This window comes from Carettochelys insculpta, chromosome 1 (genome assembly GCF_033958435.1).
Source record: "Carettochelys insculpta isolate YL-2023 chromosome 1, ASM3395843v1, whole genome shotgun sequence".
NCBI lineage: Eukaryota > Metazoa > Chordata > Testudines > Carettochelyidae > Carettochelys > Carettochelys insculpta.
Window position 1 is genome coordinate 366,228,147 of NC_134137.1, and position 20,255 is coordinate 366,248,401.

Here is a 20,255-nt window from a genome sequence, read left to right on the forward strand (position 1 = left end):
TTCTAGCTTCAAAATCCTGTCCAGCTCTTTTGATTGTATCATTGGTTTATTTCATTTCTTCTTCAGGAGAAATTCCAGGGATCAGTTCATCAGTTGGATCAAACTGTTGTACTTGTAATTGCCAGCCAACTTTGCAGGCCATTCTCCAAGAGCTGAAGACCATGAGAAAATTAATGCAGATTCAAGCAGGTACTGTGATATCTTGCTCTGACACTGATTTTGTCTGTATCTGAAACCTTTCATCAGGCTATTTCTAGAGTACTTTCATTAAGAAGAATGGTTCTGTGGTCAGGGAATCTAGTTTAGGAGACCTAGGTTCGGTTCCCTGCTTCCTCGGGGTAAGTTTCTCAAAAGTGCCTAAGTGACTTACCCCATAAAGGCACTTAGGCATCTAAGCCCTGCATCCACAAACAGGCTTAGATATTGGTACACTAAATATTGAAATGCTTACGTTTCAGAGCACTAGAAAATCACTGGAACAACGAGATCTGCAAAACCTGAATTAGGCATCTAGGCTCTCTTTCAACAAATGGGAGATATAAGCACCTTAGACAGTAGTACACAGAAGCCAGCATGTTAAGTGGGGAGATGCTAACCAGAGGGATGTATCCTAAACCCTGTCTCTCACAGTGATGGAGCCTAAATCTGGGCTGCAAAAAAGCTTCTGTCTCTTTTAACCCACTAATGAGAAGCCCTCTTAGGCAACCCACATCATTTCTTATGAGAATGTTAGGCAGACATCTAACACCACATACCATGGCCTGGGAAGGAGAGAGGAAAGGAGGTGGAACAGCTGCTCCCTTGTATATTGTGGTTGGGGTATTCACCTAGAGTGTGGGAGACCCTGATTCAGTTACTCACTGTGCCTGATAGGGAGAAGGGATTTAAACGGATTCATCATCTCTGAGGAATTTATGCTGTTGATAGTCTTTGAGGAATAGACAAAAGAGGTCTTTTTAGGTCATCTGTTATATAGGCTAATTCACAATGCAGGCAGGCATCTGTGCAATCTGGGAATACCCCTTTCAAGAAAGGCAGAAATGCATGTCTTTGCCTGAGAGAGATGACCTCTGGGAAGGCAGAAATGAGAAAGTGAGTGATCTGGATTAACTATGAGTGGGCAACACTGGTGCAGTCATCTGAACTAAAACAGCCCATGGAATTGGAGGGAAAATTCTATTAATTGAAATACAGTAGAAGTTGAAAGGACTAAAAGTGATTGCATACATACAGTATCTTACTTGAAAGAATATTAATATGATCTAATGATAGATGAGACAAGTACTGTAATGTTGGGGAGTTTGAATAAAGACACTGGAGTTTCAAAGAAGTGTGAGGATCCTCAACCTTTGCACAGATGAGAAATCCTTTACAGAAGTAGTTGCATTGACATCAGTTTGATTATTTGCAAAATTAAGGATGACTTGTGGCTAAAAATACAGGATTAGATCTTCTTCAATAAAAACTGGATCCCAGGATCATAGGAGTGTTTCTCTTTCCATACGGTGTATCTTTAATGTAAGCAAATTGGTGCATAATGGATCTTTTGATGAAAAGCTTTGGAACTAATGTATAGTTTGTGACATGTGGTAATGAGTACTTGCAGTGGAATAACTTGATTAGTACTCTTGTTACTTAAAAAAAAATTAGCACCTAAAACATAAACATGGACACGAACACATAATGATTTATTTTAGTAGTTAGGAACCTTCCTGTTTAAAAATGACAAAGTACAAATTACAGCCCTTGTAGTTCCTTCCAGAAATCTCTCCAAATCCATTAAGTGGCAACCACTGTGCAATGAGGTTCTTATTAAGAAACTACCAGAGAATGACAATTTGCTGTTAACTGGGAGCTGTAACATTTTCCATGAGGCTTTCAATAGCACGTGAACAAAAAGTAAGGTCTGTTCTACATTAAAAAGTTACATTGACCCAGCAACGTTGATCTGGAATGTTACAAACTGACATCTTTAACTGTGGTGGTTAAGCTAATCTGACACCCAGGATAGACAGTACTGGATAGATGGAAGAATTCTTCTGTCAACGTAGCTACTGACTGTCAGGGAGGTGGATTACTCAGGTTGACATGAGACATGATTATTCTCTATAAAGAAATCAAAGGGATAAGCACCCAGGAGGGAGAGGAGTTGTTTCCAGTAAGGGCCAATGTTGGTCCAAGAACAAATGGCTATAAATCGATCGTCAACAAGTTTAGGCTTGAAATTAGACTGTGTTTTTTAACCATCAGAGGAGTGAAGTTCTGGGATGGCCTTCCAAGGGGAGCAGTGAGTCCAGGAAAAAAAAAGTAGTGAGTGAATTTTCTGCTCTGAGCTTGATAATCTGTGGAAGAGATAGTATGTTGAGATTGCTCATAATGGCATATGGCCCATCTGCGGCAGCTAAGTAACAACTATTTGGCTGAAGATAGAACGTTAGATTGGAGAGACTCTGGGTTACTGCAGTGAGTTCCCATCCAGTTTGTCCGACTGGGGAATCTTGCTCATGTGCTCAGAGTCTAACTGATGGCCATATTTAGCCTCAGGAAGGATTTTTCCTTCAGGATAGATTGGCAAAAACTCTGAGGCATTTTCACCTTTCTCTGCAGCATGCTGCAGGAGTCACTTGTTGATTCGAACTATAGTAAATAGTGGATTCTCTGTAACTTTGAGTCTTTAATTATTTGAAATCTTCAGAAAGTCAGAAAGAAATTATAAATCTATTACAGGAGAGATTAGAAGAGGTTCTGTGCCCTCCGATGTGCAGGAGGTCTTATTGGATTATCACAATGGTCCCTTAGGGCCTGAAAATCTATGAGATGGGAGAATCCCTCCCATTGGAGTAGGTAGTGTGTATTCGAAGGCACAGAGTTTCAAGTGTACACAAGCTCTACGCTACTTGATTCTGATTTAGTCCTGATCCATGCAGATAGAACTTTACATCTGCAGAGTCAGTCCAAAAGGATCTGATTGCAGGAGCCTTAATTTGCAAAGCACTTAGATGTCCCTGAAAAATGTCATACAAGTATAATATATTAGCATATGTGAGAAATAAGAGCCATTAGGCTTCAAAAAAACCAACTCTATGAAGTCCAAATAATTGTTTTCCAGGTTATAGAAGTTAAACTGTTCAACATTTTTATTGATTCTTGGTAAAAAATAGTTGTTTCAGTGTTCTCTTTGAGTCAGTTTCCTTCAGAAAAGAGCATGATTGCCAGTGCACCTGGACTTTTCTTATTGATGTTAGTAAAATGTTAAAAGACCATAGGATCCTTGATAATGGAGAGGACGTACAATTTTACACAATTACAATAACTGTTCAAGTCCTTTTTTAGTACTAAGTATTAATTATAGAAACTTGAGAAAATATAAATATTTCATATGCACAAACTGTATTGTAAATAGAACTGTTGAGCCAGAGAATTAAGACAAGTACAGTCAATAACTTGGTTTAACCTGCAATGGTGTACATGTTTCTGTAAATATATTCACAGCTTTTTCTCCCTTCAGTTGGCACTCAGAACAGACAGCAGCCTCTGATTCCCCTGATCTGTGCACAGAAGTCAACAATATCAAGAAAGAGAAATAAAAAGAAAAAAATGCCCCAAAAAACTCTTGAGTCCATTACTATGAATAAGAAACCCAGCACAACACAGAGTGAAAAGAAGCTGTCAGTAAACTCTGAAAGACCGATCCTGCAAGCAGCTGAACATGTTCTAAAGCCGGAGACCCCTGTTTCAGGATTTGGTATCATTCTTGAATCATCTTCCTCAGATGTAAGTTGATATTTCAGTTGCATAGAATGCCAGAAAGCTTTGCAGCACTGTAGTTCAGGGATCAATGGTGACATCTACTTGAGGCTATTTTGGAATTAGGAAAGGGGAGTGCTGCCTCCAAGGCCTTATTGTCCCTTTCCCTGACCCCATAGAACCCACTCTGACAATGCTTTGTAGGGATTAAGGTGTCTGCTTGACCCTGCGAAATAAACTTGCTGTCCTATCTGCCATGTTAACCAGGGCCAAAGTAAATTTGGAAGCCCTTGAAAGGAGCTATATAAGGAATTCAGAACTCTTGCTTTTCTTGATTAATGTGATTATTAGGTCTACATGTAAGCCTTGATCCTGAGAAGACTTTTATTTATTCACATTTTTACACATGTGAGTAATACTGTTGGCTTCTGTAGGGCTGCTCAGATGAATAAAGTTTATGTATGTATGTAAGATTGGAATATTTAACTTTCCTCCCTGTTGTATCCAGATAAAGTGAGCGAGGCTCTGTATGAGTGTTAGAGGCTACCCAGCCAGATCCAGTTTCAGGATTAGAATTAGCAGCTATTAGAATATGTGAATGGGGCATGGGAAGGTTACAGATGGCATTGTCTTCTGACTTCAGATAATGTGTGTAGCTTGATTAATGAAGTGTCTATGTGGTGACTATAGGGGTGGTTGACTGGCTTTGTTTAATGATCAGATGGGTTATGTCTGAAAAGTTCACTGATGAATAAGCTGATCATTAATTTCTTTAATATATTTTTAATTTTGAGAAGGCAGTTTCCACTTTCCTAAGTACAGTAAGCTAGAAGAACATAATTAAATTTTGTATCAATGAGTGTAAATGAAAAGAATCCCATAGATAATGTTATACCTTTCTGGAAGCGCAAACTAATAATAAAAAAGAGCAGTCATGATAATTCAGTTATATAGATGCAAGCTACACCACTAATTAGATTAGTGTCATGCAAAGGAGTCCATGTAATGATATATAGTAACTGGTTTAATGCTTTTCAAAGGTTCTTCTGTTCTACTGGGGGTAGGAATGTTTGAAGTGATACTGGATATTGGGTAACTTCTGCCTCACATGTACAATTTACATATCTAAGAATTTGATGCTAGTAGCTTGATCTTTAGGTTAGATTTTCAATTTTTCAGGCAGTTTGTTCATGTACCCCCAGTTTTGTGGTTTCATTTTATTCACGCTAGTTCTGTGGTGATTCCTTCCAGGTATAAGTCCTTGCAGATGAGCAGTTCTCACACTTTAGCAACACAAGAACCCCTGTTTTGATTTAAAATTTTTCACTAACCCCCCCCCCCACATCAGTTTCTGATTTTTCCCATGGTGCTCCACCCCTGCTTAGCTGCAGGCCCCACCCCAACTTCACCCCTTTCCCCAAGGCCCCATCCTCCACCCCTTCATACGCCAGCTCCACTCCTGCCCCTCCTCTTCTGTGCCTCTTTTCACCCCTTCCCCTTAACACTACCCGTCGCTACTCCTCCCCTCCCTCCCAGCACTTCCTGCAGGCCCCTGAATAGCCACCACACAGCATTCAGGATGCACTGGGAGGGATGGGGAAGGAAGTGATCAACAGAGCCAGTGGTCCCAGACATGAGTCACGGACCCCTGGAATACCATCAGATCCCATTTTGATACCACTGTTGTAGATGGCAGTTTTGCACCTGGAAATAGAAGCTTGGCTTAAAAATTGGGCCTCATATTGCTCCCCTTGTTTTGGTACTAATGTATGCTATTTGCCGCACTTGTTGGTTCAGTGTGTTTCCAGCATCTGAATCCCCCCTACCACCAGTGCAGCTTAGGACAGTACTGAAAATAAGCAATATTTTTTATGACTATTTAAACCACATGGATTTTGTTTCAAAAAGAAGAAAGAGGAGGTTTGGGTATGGGTATATTTACCAGTGAAAATAAAATCCATTTTGAATGGATTAAATATCACTTTTCAAAAAGAATGTATGAGCACTTTTGTCTCTTCCTTCTGTCTATTTATAGGCATTTCTGTGGTACTCACAAGCATCATGTCTGAGCCCCTAGGAAAGCTGAATGGCGGTTTTGATAGTACAGTATGCACTCATTGGAAAACTGTATAAATTGCCCTTTGTATTTATTGATTTATACAATTACTAGCCAAGGCCAATATTATTTTCACTACATCTTTGACTAAAAAGTGACCCACATTCCATGTCAGTAATCCAGGGTAACTATGCTGAAAGAAGGGTTATAGTTTCAGTAGCGTTACCCTGGAGTCACATCAGTGGATCGGAGCTCAGAATCTGGCCCGTGAACCAGATTAGCCTTTTTAAAATGTAGTGATCATATATTTACAGTTAAATTTTCTTGTCTTTGTTTCACTCTTATTTATGTTACACTGTACATGAATAGTTACTAACTGGTTCTTTTTGCCCTCCTTTTTATTATTGCTAACGAGCTATTTCATTTAATAAATCACATTCAAAGTTGTACACGAAAGCTCAGTTACTGATTGCCTTTGATTGAAGATAATTTGCTATTAAAGGAAAACACGTGTAAATCAGCATTTTACTATCAATTTATGTGGCTGAGATATAAATTAATTTATTTTTAAAAAGCCTAAACTAGCATAACATTGATTCTGACCACTATGCCCCACCCACCCGTGAAACATCATAAACAAATCTTATAATACTACTGTGAACCACCTGGGAAACCCACTTGTGACAATAGGGGTGGTTGATTGGCTTTGTTTAATGATCAGATGGGTTATGTCTGAAAAGTCACAGGTGGGTTTCACAGGTGATTCACAGTAATATTATGAGATTTGTTTATGATGCTTCCTCCTTGCATCACAGGGATCTTGTTAGGCCATGTCTGTGCTAGCACTTACATCAGCTAAACTTTCGTAGCTCATGGGGGAAAAAAATCTCCCATCTGAGTGACATAAGTTTTTCTTGCATAAGTGCTGGTATGCACAGTGCTATATCATCAAGAGATGCTCTGCCACTGACACAGCTACCACTGTTTGGTGAGCTGTTTTTATTACGTCAGCGGCAGAGTTCTTTCCTATCAGCATAACATGGCAACAGGAGAGCTCTTATGGCAGCACAGTTGTATCAGTACAGTTGTGTTGCCAAAAGCTTGTCATGTGGACATATAGCCTTAGAAATGTAAGGTCATGTCTGCACTAGAGAACTTACAGCCACACAGCTGTACCAATGCAGATGCACTGCTCTAAGAGCTCTTGTGTAGCTGCTCTACCACTGTGTACGCTACCACTTATGCCAGTGTAACTTAAGTTGATCAGTGGTATGTTATTTTTCATACAACTGAGCAACATATGTGTTGCCAGTATAAGCAGTAGTGTAGATGTGCCTGCTGTTGTCTACTTCTCATGTAGCTTCAATCATTTGTGGAAACAGGTTTTTTATGCTGACAGGAGAGCTCTTTCCCATCAGCAGAAAGCATCTTTATCAGATGCTCTGTATTTGTATACATGGCCAAGGTTTAAAACCCGGTCTAGCAAAGTAATATCTGATACCCATGATCTGTCATGTACACCCTACCAGCTGCGTAAGTATGTTTTGGTTAATATGTCCTGTGATTTGTCTGGATTGTAAAACTCTGCCCACTATTTTTTTTAAACTGTAGCAAGTCTTTGCTGTCAAATGTGGCCACTTTGGTGAATTCAGCATTTTAAAAGTTGATAATGCAACATGCCACTGTCATCAGGATTAAACTGTAAAACTTCTGTGCTAAACTTTTAATTATACATTTTAAGAACTTTGATCCCAGCTTCAAAAGCAGCATGATTGCTGCTTTTACTTGCATCTTTTTCAGGATATGTGTACACCTAATGGTAACACTGATTTAGAAAATATTCTGCTTGCAGTATATAGAATTGGGTTCCTGGTACTGTTCAGAAAATCCACAGCAGAAGAGTTGCATGGCACCTTTTCTCCTACATAGAAAATATAGGAGATACAGCAGGAGACCACCCTGGCTTAACCAGGAGATCTTGAATGATCTAAAAATCAAAAAAGAGTCTTACAAAAAGTGGAAAATAAATCAAATAACAAAGGATTACTATGAACAAATAGCAGAAGTATGTAGGCCAGAATTATAAGGGTGAAGGCACAAAACATGATCAAGCTGGCTAGAACCATAAAGGATAACAAGAAAGCCTTCTACAAATGTATTATAAGCAAGAGGAAAACAAAAGACACTCAATGAAGAGGGAAAAACAATAACAAAATGTGAAGTGACAGAGGTACTTAACAACAACTTTGTTTTGGTTTTCACCAGTAAAGTTAGTGATTGGATACTTAACATATCAAATGCTGGAGAAAATGAGGCAAGTACAGAAGTTAAAATAGGAAGAGAATAAATTAAAGATTACTTAGAAAAGCAAGTCAGCAGCACCTGATGAATTGAATCCTGGAATACTCAAGAAGCTGAAAGAGGAGATATGTGAGCCATTAGCTGTCATCTTTGAAAAGTCATGGAAAATGAGAGAGATTTCAGAAGACAGGAAAAGGGCAAATCAGTGCCCATCTATAAAAAGGAAAATAAGGACTGTCCAGGAAACTACAGCTCAGTCAGTTTAACTTCTGTATCATGAAAGATATTGCAACAAATAATTAAGGAATCCATTTGCCAACATCTGGAACATAAGGTGATAAGTAACAGTCAGCATTGATTTGTAAAGAACAAATATGTCAAACCAACCTGATACCTTTCTTTGATAGAATAACAAGCTTTATGGATAAGGGAGAAGCAGTAGATGTGGTATACCTACATTTTAGTAAAGCATTTGATACTGTCTGACATGACTTTCTCAAAAATAAGCTAGGGCTACTATAAGGTGGGTGCGTAACTGGTTGGATAATCACTCCCAGAGAGTAGTAATCAGTGGTTGGTAGTCATACTAGAAAGGCATAATAAGTGAGGTTCTACAGGGATCAATTTTGGGATCAGTTTTGTTCAACACCATCAACTATTTAGATCAGAGGTCAGCAATCTTTCTGAAGCAAAGTGCCAAAATTTGACCTTTTGACTTATATGTGTGGTTGGAATGCTGGTGATACTTTTTAAAGTCACTAATAGTCCTACTTACAACAGCTTCATTAATAAATAAATTAAGATGCAGAGCTGTACTGTTTAGGTAGTGTTTGGTAGCACTAGCTGATCTTTTGTTAAGCCACAGACAGCATGGCTTTGAGCAAGCTCCTGGTTGCATAGAGGAAGAGGGGAGGGGCTGAGCTTCCACCTCGTGTGCCGATGAAAATCAGCTTATGTGCCACTCTTGACATCCATATTGCGGTTGCTGACCCTTTATTTAGATGATGCCATAGAAAGTACGCTTATAAAGTTTCTGGATAATACCAAACTGGGAGCTATTGCAAGTGTTTTGGAGGATGTGATTAAAATTCAAATGAGCTGGGCAAAATGAGCTGGAGAAATGGTCTGAGGTAAATACCATGAAACTCAATGAGGACAAATGCAAAGTACTCCACTTAGGAAGCAACGATCAGGCTCACACATACAAACTGGGAAATAATTGTCTAAGAAGGAGCTCTGTGGAGAGGATCTAGGGGTCATAGTGGACCACAATCTCAAAGTGACTCAATAGTGTGACACTGCTACAAAAAACAAAAAAAAATCTTTTGGGGAAGTATTAACAGGAGTTGTGTAAACAAGATATGAGAAGTAATTCTTACACTCTGTGCTGATTAGGCACCAACTGGAATCTTGTGTACTGGGCACCATGTTTCAGGAAAGATGTGGAGAAATTGAGACAGTCCAGAGAAGACCAACACAAATGAATAAAGGTTTAGAAAACAAGAGCTGTGCAGGAAGATTGAAATAATTGATTTTGTTTTGTCTAGAAAAGAGAAGAATGAGAGGGGACATAACTTTCAAGTATCTAAAAGGTTGTTACAAGGAGGAGGGAGATACATTTCTTTCTCCTTCTGAGAATATGACGAGAAACAATAGGCTTAAATTGCAGCAAGGGAGGTTTAGGTTGGAGGTTAGGAAAAAACTTTCTGTCAGGATGGACAAGCATTGGAATAAATTGCCTAAGGAGGTTGTGAAATCTCCATCGTTGGAAATATTTGAGAGCAGGTTAGACAAACACCTGTCAGGGATGGTCTTGAGTATTTGGTCCTGCCATGAGCGCAGGGACTGGACTCGATGACCTCTCAAGGTTCCTTTTTGTTCTAGTATTCTATGATTCTATGAAAAGCCTACCCAGATTTACAGCTGTTTCGTCTCCTTTAGGCTCAATGAGGTTGCAAGAGGTTATTTAGGATGGACTTTGCCACTGTAACTTTAAGCATCTTTGACAATGCACTTACCAGTATTTGCAGGTGGATGTTTGCATTAACAATGCAAAATGAAAATGTTGCTTGAGCAAACATGCCAAAAATGTGAAATTTCATAAAATATGCATTGTTCGTGCCCAATATGTATTGTGGGGATGGGGATCCTCTCAAATACCTTTGGAAAATGTTGGACCTAAGAGTGCTTAATGAGGGTCTAGCTGTATTGGAAATGTGAGGCAGTGAGATTTCTCCCCTTCCGCCAGTGGTAGGTAGTTCTATGATTTGCCACAATTTATTTTTCTATAGTAAGATATCAATTTAGTGTCATGCTGTTCTCGAGGTGCACTCGTACATGATAACAGAAAAGAGGGTGATTGGCAAGTCAACACAGGATTTGGGAGCAATCGTTTATTCTGTTTCTGCCAGTTTTAAAACACCTGAGTTGTCCTTGCACATAGGTCCAGGGTGGATAAAAATCAGTGATTTTTTTAAAAATTTTAAATTACTATATTTATTGTTCAAAAATAAGTTATAATTAAATTCATCACAAACATGCTACTCCTACACTTACAGTCCCATAAAAATGAATTAGCGGCTCTAGTCTATCGAGCCTAACTACCAGCTCTTGCTGCTTCAAAGTTCTGTGCTTTCAATTTCTGTTTCACAGAAGACTGAAGCGGAGGTGGGGAACCAATGGCCAGTTTTCTGGATCCAGCCCGTAGCTTGCCAGGATCTGTCCCCCAAGGCTTGGGTTCCCCTCCACCCAGCATTTGGCCAGGGCTGGATCCCATCCACAGGCTCTTCTTTGTGGGGGGAAGAAGTGGCTCCATGTGCTGCTACTGCTGCTGCTCCCCATCCCCCCACTGAGAAGTGCCATCTGGAGGCTTTTCCCCTGCCACTCTGATTGACCAGAATTGCAGCCAATAGGAGCAATGGTGGGATGTGGGGGAGTGCCTGGGAACTGCAGGGGATATGGAGTCATGTGTGCCCCCAGCGATCTCTGCCAGGTAAGCCGACTCCCCTCATCATCCAGACTCTGCATCTTCAGAGTGCTCCTGCACCCTACTCCAACCCAGATCACCCAGCCTGCTCCTGCAACTACTACTCTCCCAGGCCCCTCAACCCCTAGCCTGCTTCTGCACCCTTCCTCCCATCCAAACCCCACACTCTAAGCCTGCTTTCTGGCAGCCCCCTCGCATACTGAACCCCTCATTTTTGGCCCCACCCCAGAGCCTAGAGGGGGATCACCAGATTTATTAGCCATGGCCTGTGTAGGCTCTGGGTCTGGTGTGCAAGGAGAATGAGAGGAGTGTCTTCTGTTTTTCAGTCAGGGAGAGCTGCAGTTGCCCAATACCTGCTGGGGCGCAGCCAAGCACCTTGAAATGAATTCCTTCATTTGCTAAGCCAACTTTTCACAACACTGGTTTCCTCTGCAGGAACAGAGAGAATATTTTCATTGTTTGGTATTATTCAGTTAAAGCTAAGAAATCAACTGGGAGTTGAAAAAACAGGAATACTCATACTTCTATTTCAATCTCTGAATCAAAATGATAGTGAGAGTTGTAAAGATGAGCGATAGTTGTAAAAGTTTTAAGGACATTGTACATTTAACGTCCTGAGAATTTGTTTATTTGAGTTGATAAAATTTGAAAATTAAAAAAAGAATTTAAGGACAACCAGCAGCTCAAGAGACTGCTGCAGTTGCAAATGTGAAACATTTATGTAGCATTTAAGGATTAGTTCAGGTTCTGATGTGTTTGTGTGTGTGATTTAGTTCTTACCATTCCTAATGTAATGCTGATATCTGAAGCTTGAGACAGGTAATGAGTATTATGTACTATTACCTAAATTAATAAAAATAAACTTATCTAAAAATTATACAAAATATACCCTCTTAGATGTTGTAAAATGGTGTAGTAAGTTGCAAATTAACTGTAATGATCAAATGTGCACCATTGGTTAAGAGATGTGGAGAAGCATCAGTGGGAAATGTTATTTAAATCAAGGATTTTTTTTTCTGGTGATTTAAATTACCTTGATTAAATCAATCCACCCTGGTTAGGTCCCACTGGCTTGACTTCATGTGTAACTTTGACTGGAATTTAAAGCCAGTACTCTGCGGGAAGATGGTTGCCATATAACAATCTGCCCTCTTTGGGGGCATATCCCTTCTGCAGTGCCCCATTGATGTTGTGCTCCATTAACGCAGAAAGATGAATATTATACTCCCTGTGCCTAGAGGAATGAATCACATCCAGTAAAGGGTCGTAGGAACTCTTTTCTAAAAGGCTATTTGACCTTGTCTAAATGACGATGTTCTGGTGGTGACCTTCTGGGCCCTACCTGTAATTAGATACAGGCTGCTTCTACACTTGCCCTCTCCTGTCAGAGGTAGTGTGGTAATGAGGCAATTCAAAGCAGGCTAATGAGGCACTAACGTGCATATTCTGCACCTCATTTGCATAATGGCGGCCATGTGAATTTCGAAGTGCAGATTTTGAATTGCAGATTGACAATGTAGATGCAGGCAGCTTCAAAATAAGCACCCCACTTCAACATTCCCTTACTCTGATCTAGTTTTGTGGGAGTAAGGGAATGTCAAAGTGGGGCGCTTGTTTCGAAGCTGCTCGCATCTACACTGTCAATCTGCAATTCGAAGTCTGCACTTTGAAATTCTCGCCACTGCAATTATGTTGATGAGGTGCTGAAAATGCATGTTAGTGCCTCATTAGCCTGCGTCGAATTGCCTCATTACCATGCCACCGCCAAAGGAAAGGGGCAAGTATAGAAGCAGCCATAGTATAGCAAGGTATCATCACCCTTTGTGTTTTTGTTTTGTGCAAAGTAGCAGCATAATTAGTATGGAGTAGCTGCAAGTGGTACATAAGGCTGACAGTATGTATAATTATGTGACTTGCCTTTCAATGTGCTCAGTCATTGATTACTTTTGTTTAAGTAAAATAAAATGTTATGGTGACCCATGAAAAAACTGAAGTGGTCACATCTGTGGAGTGACAATAAAGTCTTGCTGTATATGTGTGTAAGAAATGTGTGTATGAACACTATTTCAACTAAAATATTTGTGTTCCTTTGATAGCCAGAAGTGCAACTTGCTGAAGGCTTTGATGTCTTTATGCCCAAGTCTCAGCTGGACTCTATATTGTCAAACTATACACGCTCAGGAAGCCTGCTGTTTAGAAAGCTGGTGTGTGCATTTTTTGATGACAAGACTTTGGCTAACTCTTTACCCAATGGCAAGAGGAAAAGAGGACTCAATGACAACCGAAAAGGACTAGACCAAAATATTGTGGGTGCAATAAAAGGTACGTTTGTTGGTGCAATAAAAGGCATGTTTGTGGTTTGGTGTGTGTGTGTGTGTGTGTGAGAGAGAGAGAGAGAGAGTATGAGTCAGAAAAAAGTACACTTTTATTTTTGTAATTTTTTTCATAATTTCTGAAGTGGTCCCTCCAGACCACAGATTAAGTTGGAGTTCCAAGCATGTGTCACCAGCCCTGAAGGCACATACTGAGATAAGCATCTCAAGTTTAATTTATATTTTTCTGGACTTTATTGATGCAAAGAAAATTTTGAAATGAGACCAGAGAGTACATGAGTCAGAGTACTTGAATACTTGTGTTTGAGTCGGAAGACAACGTTAAAGAAATGCTCCAACTAGAGGAATGCACTGTTCATTCATGAGACTGAAATCTGCTGCCACACCATGGAGACATGGAATTGTGGAAGAATTCTCTTGAGTTTTACCTTGAGCTCTGGATGATCACAGTTTTGCCTTAGTGCATCCAGCTTAGAGTGGAGACACATAAGCAGGATGGACTAGAAAAGGTTGCCATGTATCTGACTGTCATATTTATTATGTGAATAACTGGATTAGTAGTTTGTGATTGGCCATGAAGTGAGCAAGAACTTGCTGAGAAAAATCTAGTGAAAGAGATGAGTTTTGTATCTAGTTCTGATGTCAGTGATGTTGTGGCCCTAATTGCCCCGTGAGAATGAGTTCCATTGTCTAGGTCAGTGGCTCTCAATCTTTTCAGACTACTACATTCTTTCAGAAAGTTGATTTGTCTTGTGTATTCCAAGTTTCACCTCAGTTAAAAATTTCTTGCTTACAAAATGAGATATAAAAATACGAAAGTGTCATAGCATGCTGTTACTGGAAAAATGGCTTATTTTCTCATTTTTACCCCATAATTATAAATCAACTGGAATATAAATTAAATATTGTTTATAATATATAGAGCAATATAAACAAGTAATGGTGTGAAATTTTAATTTTGTACTGACTTCGCTAGTGTTTTCTATGTAGCCTATTCTAAAACTTGGCAAACATTTAGATGTGTTTCTATATCCTAGAAGACCTCTGCTTAGCCCTTGTTGAGAACCACTGCTCTAAGTCAAGCTCCTCTGAATGCTTTGTCCACATCTATGTCATCTCCACTGTTGAACAGCCATTTCAGGATTCCAGTAGAATGTAGCTGCTAGGGGAAATTATGGTCCAGGTCTTTGACTATTAGGACAGAGACTCAGTATTCAACTTAATCAGGGAACTAGTGAAGAAAGAAAAGCACGGGGTGATATGTGTTAGGCTGCTACAGTTTGTACTGGCTTTTACAGTATATGGCCATGTCTACGCTAGCCCCAAACTTCGAAATGGCCATTTAAATGGCCATTTCAGAGTTTACTAATGAAGCGCTGAAATACATATTCAGCGCCTCGTTAGCATGCGGGCGGCCGTGGCACTTCGAAATTGACGCGGCTCGTCCAGGCGGGCTCCTTTTTGAAAGGACCCTGCCTACTTCGAAGTCCCCTTATTCCCATCTGCTCATAGGAATAAGGGGACTTCGAAGTAGACGGGGTCCTTTCGAAAAGGAGCCCCGTGTGGACAAGCTGCGTGGCGGCGAGCCGTGTCAATTTCGAAGTGCCGTGGCCACCCGCATGCTAACGAGGTGCTGAATGTGTATTTCAGCGCTTCATTAGTAAACTTCAAAATGGCCATTTGAATGGCCATTTCGAAGTTTGGGGCTAGTGCAGACACAGCCTATGTGATTCATTCCTAGTTACAAGTTGCCATACAGCATCTTGGAGGGATAGCTAAGTGGTTTGAGCATTGGCCTGCTAAACCTGGGGTTGTAAACTCAATCCTTGAGGAGTGTATTTAGGGATTGGGGCACATAGATGTCAGGGATGCAGCCAAGAGGGAAGGGGACTGGACTAGATGACCTCCTGAGGTCCCTTCCGGTTCTGGGAGATGTGTATCTCCAATTATATTTTTGATTTTATTTTAAGAATATATGGCTCATGGAGACCCTAGGAATAGGATTGGGATTTGCGGGGATCCTGGGTCATAACAGAAACAGGGAAAAGACAAGGAAATGGGAAATGAAATTAGGAACTTAGACATTTGTATACTAATGTAAGAAGTACGGTGAATAAACAGGGAAAACTAGAAATACTAACGAATAAAGTCAACCGCGACATAGTTGGCATCACAGACATTTGACAGGATGATTCACGTAACTGAAATATTGATAGTAAGGGTACAGCTTGCTCGGGCAGGCCTGGAAAAAGGGGGCAGTTATGGCCTTGTACATCCAACATGTATATAGATGGACTGAAGAAGTTCGAGTGGAAATAGGAGTCAAACTTCTTGAATGTTATTGTGGTAGGATAAAAGGGATAAAAAACCCAGAGTGATGTCAAATCTACTATAGATTGGCTAACCTTGAAGAGGAGGCTGCATAATCATTTTTATAAACAGCTAACAAAATCATCCAAAGCACAGGAGTTGGTGGTGATGGGAGACTTCAACTATCCAGACGTGTTGGGAAAATAACACAGCAGATCATGGATTATCTAACAAATTCTTAGAATGTGTTGGAGACACTTTCATTTTAGAAGGTGAAGAAAGGAACTAGGGGAGAGGGTGTTTTAGCCTTGATATTGACAAATAAGGGGGAACTGATTTGAGAATTTGAAAGTGGAAGGATGCTTGGATGAAAGTGATCATTAAATTTGAGTTCACAATTCTAAGGAATGGCAGCACAATAAAGATAATGGATTTTAAGAAGGTAGATTTAAAAAAAAAACTCAGGGAGTTGGTAGATAAGATCCTATGGGAAGCAAAGCTAAGGGGGAAAAACTGTTCAAGATAGTTGGTAGTTTTTCAGAGACATTATAGAGGGTACAAGGGCAAAGTTTCTCTTGTAGGAAAGATAGGAAATATGGCGTGGGGCCATACTGTCTTAGCCAGATTTTAAATGATCTGAAACAAACAAACAAAAAATCTATAAAAACTGGAAACTAGGACAAATTATAAAGGATGAACATACAACACAAATATGTGAGAAAAAAATTTAAAGACCAAGTTACAGAATTACATTAAACTAGCTAGAGGCACAAAAGGTGGTAACGTCATTCTACAAATACGTTAGAAAGAAGAGGGACACCAAGGATAGGATAGGCCCACTAGATGGGGAAACAGACAATAATATAAAATATGGAAATGCGGACGTGCTACATGACTTTTTTTATTTCAGTTTTCACCAAGAAGTATAGTAGCAATTGGACATCAAACATAGTGAATGCCAGTGAAAAATAAGGTAGGATCAGAGATTAAAATAGGGACAGAATGAACTAAAGATTTCTTAGACAAGTTAGATGTCTCTTGTCACCGGGGTCTGATGAAATACATGCTAGAATATTCAAGGAGCTAACTGAGAAGGTATCTGAGCCGTTAGTGATTGTCTTCAAAAACTCATGGAAGACTGGAGAGATTCCAGAGGACTAAAAGAAGGCAAATATAACGCCAGTCTAGAAAAAGGGAAATAAGAACAACCTGAACTAGCAGCTTAATTTCAATTCTGAGCTGCTTAGGTAAGTGCCTCCCAGCCAGAGCATGCCTCTGGTACCCCATAACCTGTTGCACCCCAACTCCGTCTGAGATCCTGTACTTTCTCCTACTCTCCTCCCCGAGGCCAGAATCCTCTCCTGCACCCATTAACCCTCCTGGACCCTGCCCCCCCCCCATCTCTTGCCCCAGATCACCACCCAAGTTCTTTGATCCCTCCTCCCCCTACCTTAGGTCATAACACCCTCTCAGACCCTGCTTCCGCTCTTGCATCCCTCTGCTAGGCCAAAATCCTTTCCTGTACCCAGACCCTGTCCCAGACCCTGCCCCCCCAATCTCTTGCCTCAGGTCACAACCCCACCCTTCACCCAAACTCCCACTCAGACCCCACACCCCCTTCTTCATCCTAGTCCCATACCCTAAGCTCCTCTCTGCACTTAGCCTCCATCCCAATCCCCACAGTCCCTCCATAGAGCAGTGCAGCCCTTGATCATTCACCAAATCTTGGAGTGTCCCCACCATCAGAAATTATTGCCCACCCCTGTTTTAAAGGTAGGAACATAAATGGTTGGAAAAGCATTCCTAAACAGTAATTATCAGTGGTTCTCAGTCAAGTTAGAATGGTACTGTCAGTGTGGTTTCACAGGGAGAGATCCTGGGTCCAGTTATGTTCAATAACTTTATCAGTGATTCAGATAATGGCATAAAGAATACATCTATAAAGTTTATGAATTATACCAGGTTAGGAGGGGTTGCAAGTTCTTTGGTGGATATGTTTAAAATACAAAATGATCTGGACAAAGAAGAGTAATGGTTTGAAGTAAATAGGATAAAATTTAAAAGGAAAAATGCAAAGCACTCCCTCCACTTCAGAAGGAACAATCAGTTGCACAAATACAAAGGAAATATTTCAGAAAAGGATCTGAGGATTATAGTGGGTTGCAAGCCAAATATGAGTCAAATAACACTTGCAAAAAAATTAGCAAACTTCAATCTGGGATGTTAGCAGAAGCACTCTTGTAAGCAAGACACTAGAAATTAATGTACTGTTCTACTCTGTCTTGTAAGGCTTCAACTGGAGTACTGCATCCAGTTCTGGAAATCATATTTCACAAAAGATGTGAACAAATTGGAGAAAGTCCCATAGAGCAACAAAAATGATTAAAGGCCCAGGAAACATCATCTATTACCACCGTGTCCAATACACTCCCCATTCGCCACACGTGGTGAACGGGGACATGTATTGTGGCTCATGCAGCTTGACGGGCTGGTGCAGCAGTTTGGGTGGGGCTTGTGTGGCGACTCTTCAGACGCTATACAGCAGCAGTGGCTTAGGAGCTTGCATGCCATGCAGCTCTCAGGTCTGTGCGGTTTGAGCCTGAGTGGCTCTGGTGGCAGCTCCAGTGAGTAACTGGGGGCAGAGGGGTAGATTATCTGGCTGCAGGGAAGGAGGGATGTATGCAGCTGAGGGGGGACATTTGGCAATGGGGTGTCTTGCTTTTGGACACCTCTGACCTATATATGAGGAAAGATTGGGGTTTGCTTACTGTGGACAAAAGTAGACTAAGGATGGAAAGGGTAATAGTTTTCAAATACAGTAGTCCCTTGAGTTATGCAAGGGTTACGTTCCCACTCATCCTCGCATAACTCGAATTTCACGTAAGTTGGGGGTGACTTTTTTCCCCAGTGGAACGCACATTCTGAAGCCAGGGAAGCAGCAGGAGCACTTGGAGCTCCTTTTGAACAGTAAGTCCTGTGGTTGGGGGATTTGAGGATGGTTAAGCCTGGTGGTGGGCTGGGGCCGTGGGAGGGAGCAGGGGGTTAAGCCTGGGGTGGGTTAGGGCTGCAGGGGGCTGGGAGAGTGGAGTTGAGCCAGGGCTGCACCGTGGGGAGGGGCATTGAGCTGGGGTCGCACCTGTGGGATGGCAGGGGGGTTGAGCTGGAGCTGCACAGGCCTGCGGGGGATTGAGCCAGGGCCGGGGGGAGCTGGATTTTGAGTTGTTCTTGAGTTGCTTTAATGCGAGTTAAGCACAACTCGAAATCACACATTTTGGGGGTTTACTGTACATACAGTATTGTTACAAGGAAGAGAGAGAAAAGTTGTTTTCATTAACCTCTAAAGACAGGAAAAGAAGCAATGGGCTAAAACTGCAACAAGGGAGGTTAGACTGAATATTAGGAAAAACTTCCTGTGAGCAAAGTTAAGTGGTGGAACAAATTGCCTATGAAGGTTGTAGAATCCCCAGTTTGGAGGTTGTTAATAACGGGTTGGACAAATTCCTGTCAGCAATGATCTGATTAGTACACAGTCCTACCTGGACTGCAGCAGACTGAACTAGATACATAACCCTTTTTAGGTCCCTTCCAATCTTACATTTCTGTGATTCTGTGACTGTGACCATGTCCGAGTCCTGTCTTTTACTTCTGATGGAATTGCTGGTTATTGACTCTGTAGTTACGGTTGCAGTCAAGTTGCTATGAGAAGTGTGATTTCAGATTGGTTAATTCAGGAAAAAAATGGTTGTTACATCATTTGTTCTGTGAGGGGTTTCTTCCTCTGATGAATCTGGCATTGGCCTCTGCGAGAGACAGACTCCTGGGCTAAATGGACCACTGCTCTGTTGTGGTATGGCAATTTCTATGTTCATTGACTCAGTGCCTTCATTCACATCTTGTTGATTTATTTTTCCCCAGTGCATTGACAGTATGTTAGCATTGAAAGACACATGGCATGATATAAGTGCAGTCCATTATATAGAACAGTGAATTGTTGATAACACTGGCATACAGGGAAAACTTATTTTTACCTGATAGCCTTCATACAAATCACAAAAGACTTCAGGGTAAGTTAGTTGTAAGCTAGGGCAGGGGTCAGCAACTACTGGCATGTGACTCATCTGGGTGGAACACTGGCACGCCATGAGAGTTTGTGTACATTCAGCATCCATAGGCATGGCCCGCCACAGGTCCCAGTGGCTGCGTTTCACTGTTCCTGGCCAACAGGAGCTGCAGGAATCAGTGCAGGCCACAGGGACTTTTTGGCTGCCACTTCGTGCAGCTCCCTTTGGCCAGGAAAGGCGAACCCTGGCCACTGGAAGTTGCGGGGGATAGGGTGGGGGCAGAGCATGCTTGCAGATGCTTAATGTAAACAAATTATCTCACAGCCCACAAGAGAATTACTCTGACAGCTGTGTGCCAAAATTTGCTGACCTCTGAGCTGGAGAGAACAGGAAGGTTTGAATGTGAATTATAAAATCAACTACCATAGAGAAAAGGTAGCAGAGGACAGGTTTTTCCAATA

At 41.1% G+C, this 20,255-nt stretch overlaps 1 protein-coding gene across 1 annotated transcript in view; it reads left to right on the top strand.

The window, feature by feature from the left end:
• BEND7 (BEN domain containing 7) overlaps positions 1-20,255 on the top strand; it is a 71,649-nt gene that overhangs the window by 22,200 nt on the left and 29,194 nt on the right. Inside the window, 3 exon segments of the mRNA XM_075017762.1 lie at positions 67-189; positions 3,509-3,774; positions 13,187-13,412. Of these exon segments, the coding sequence (XP_074873863.1) occupies positions 67-189; positions 3,509-3,774; positions 13,187-13,412 (615 nt within the window).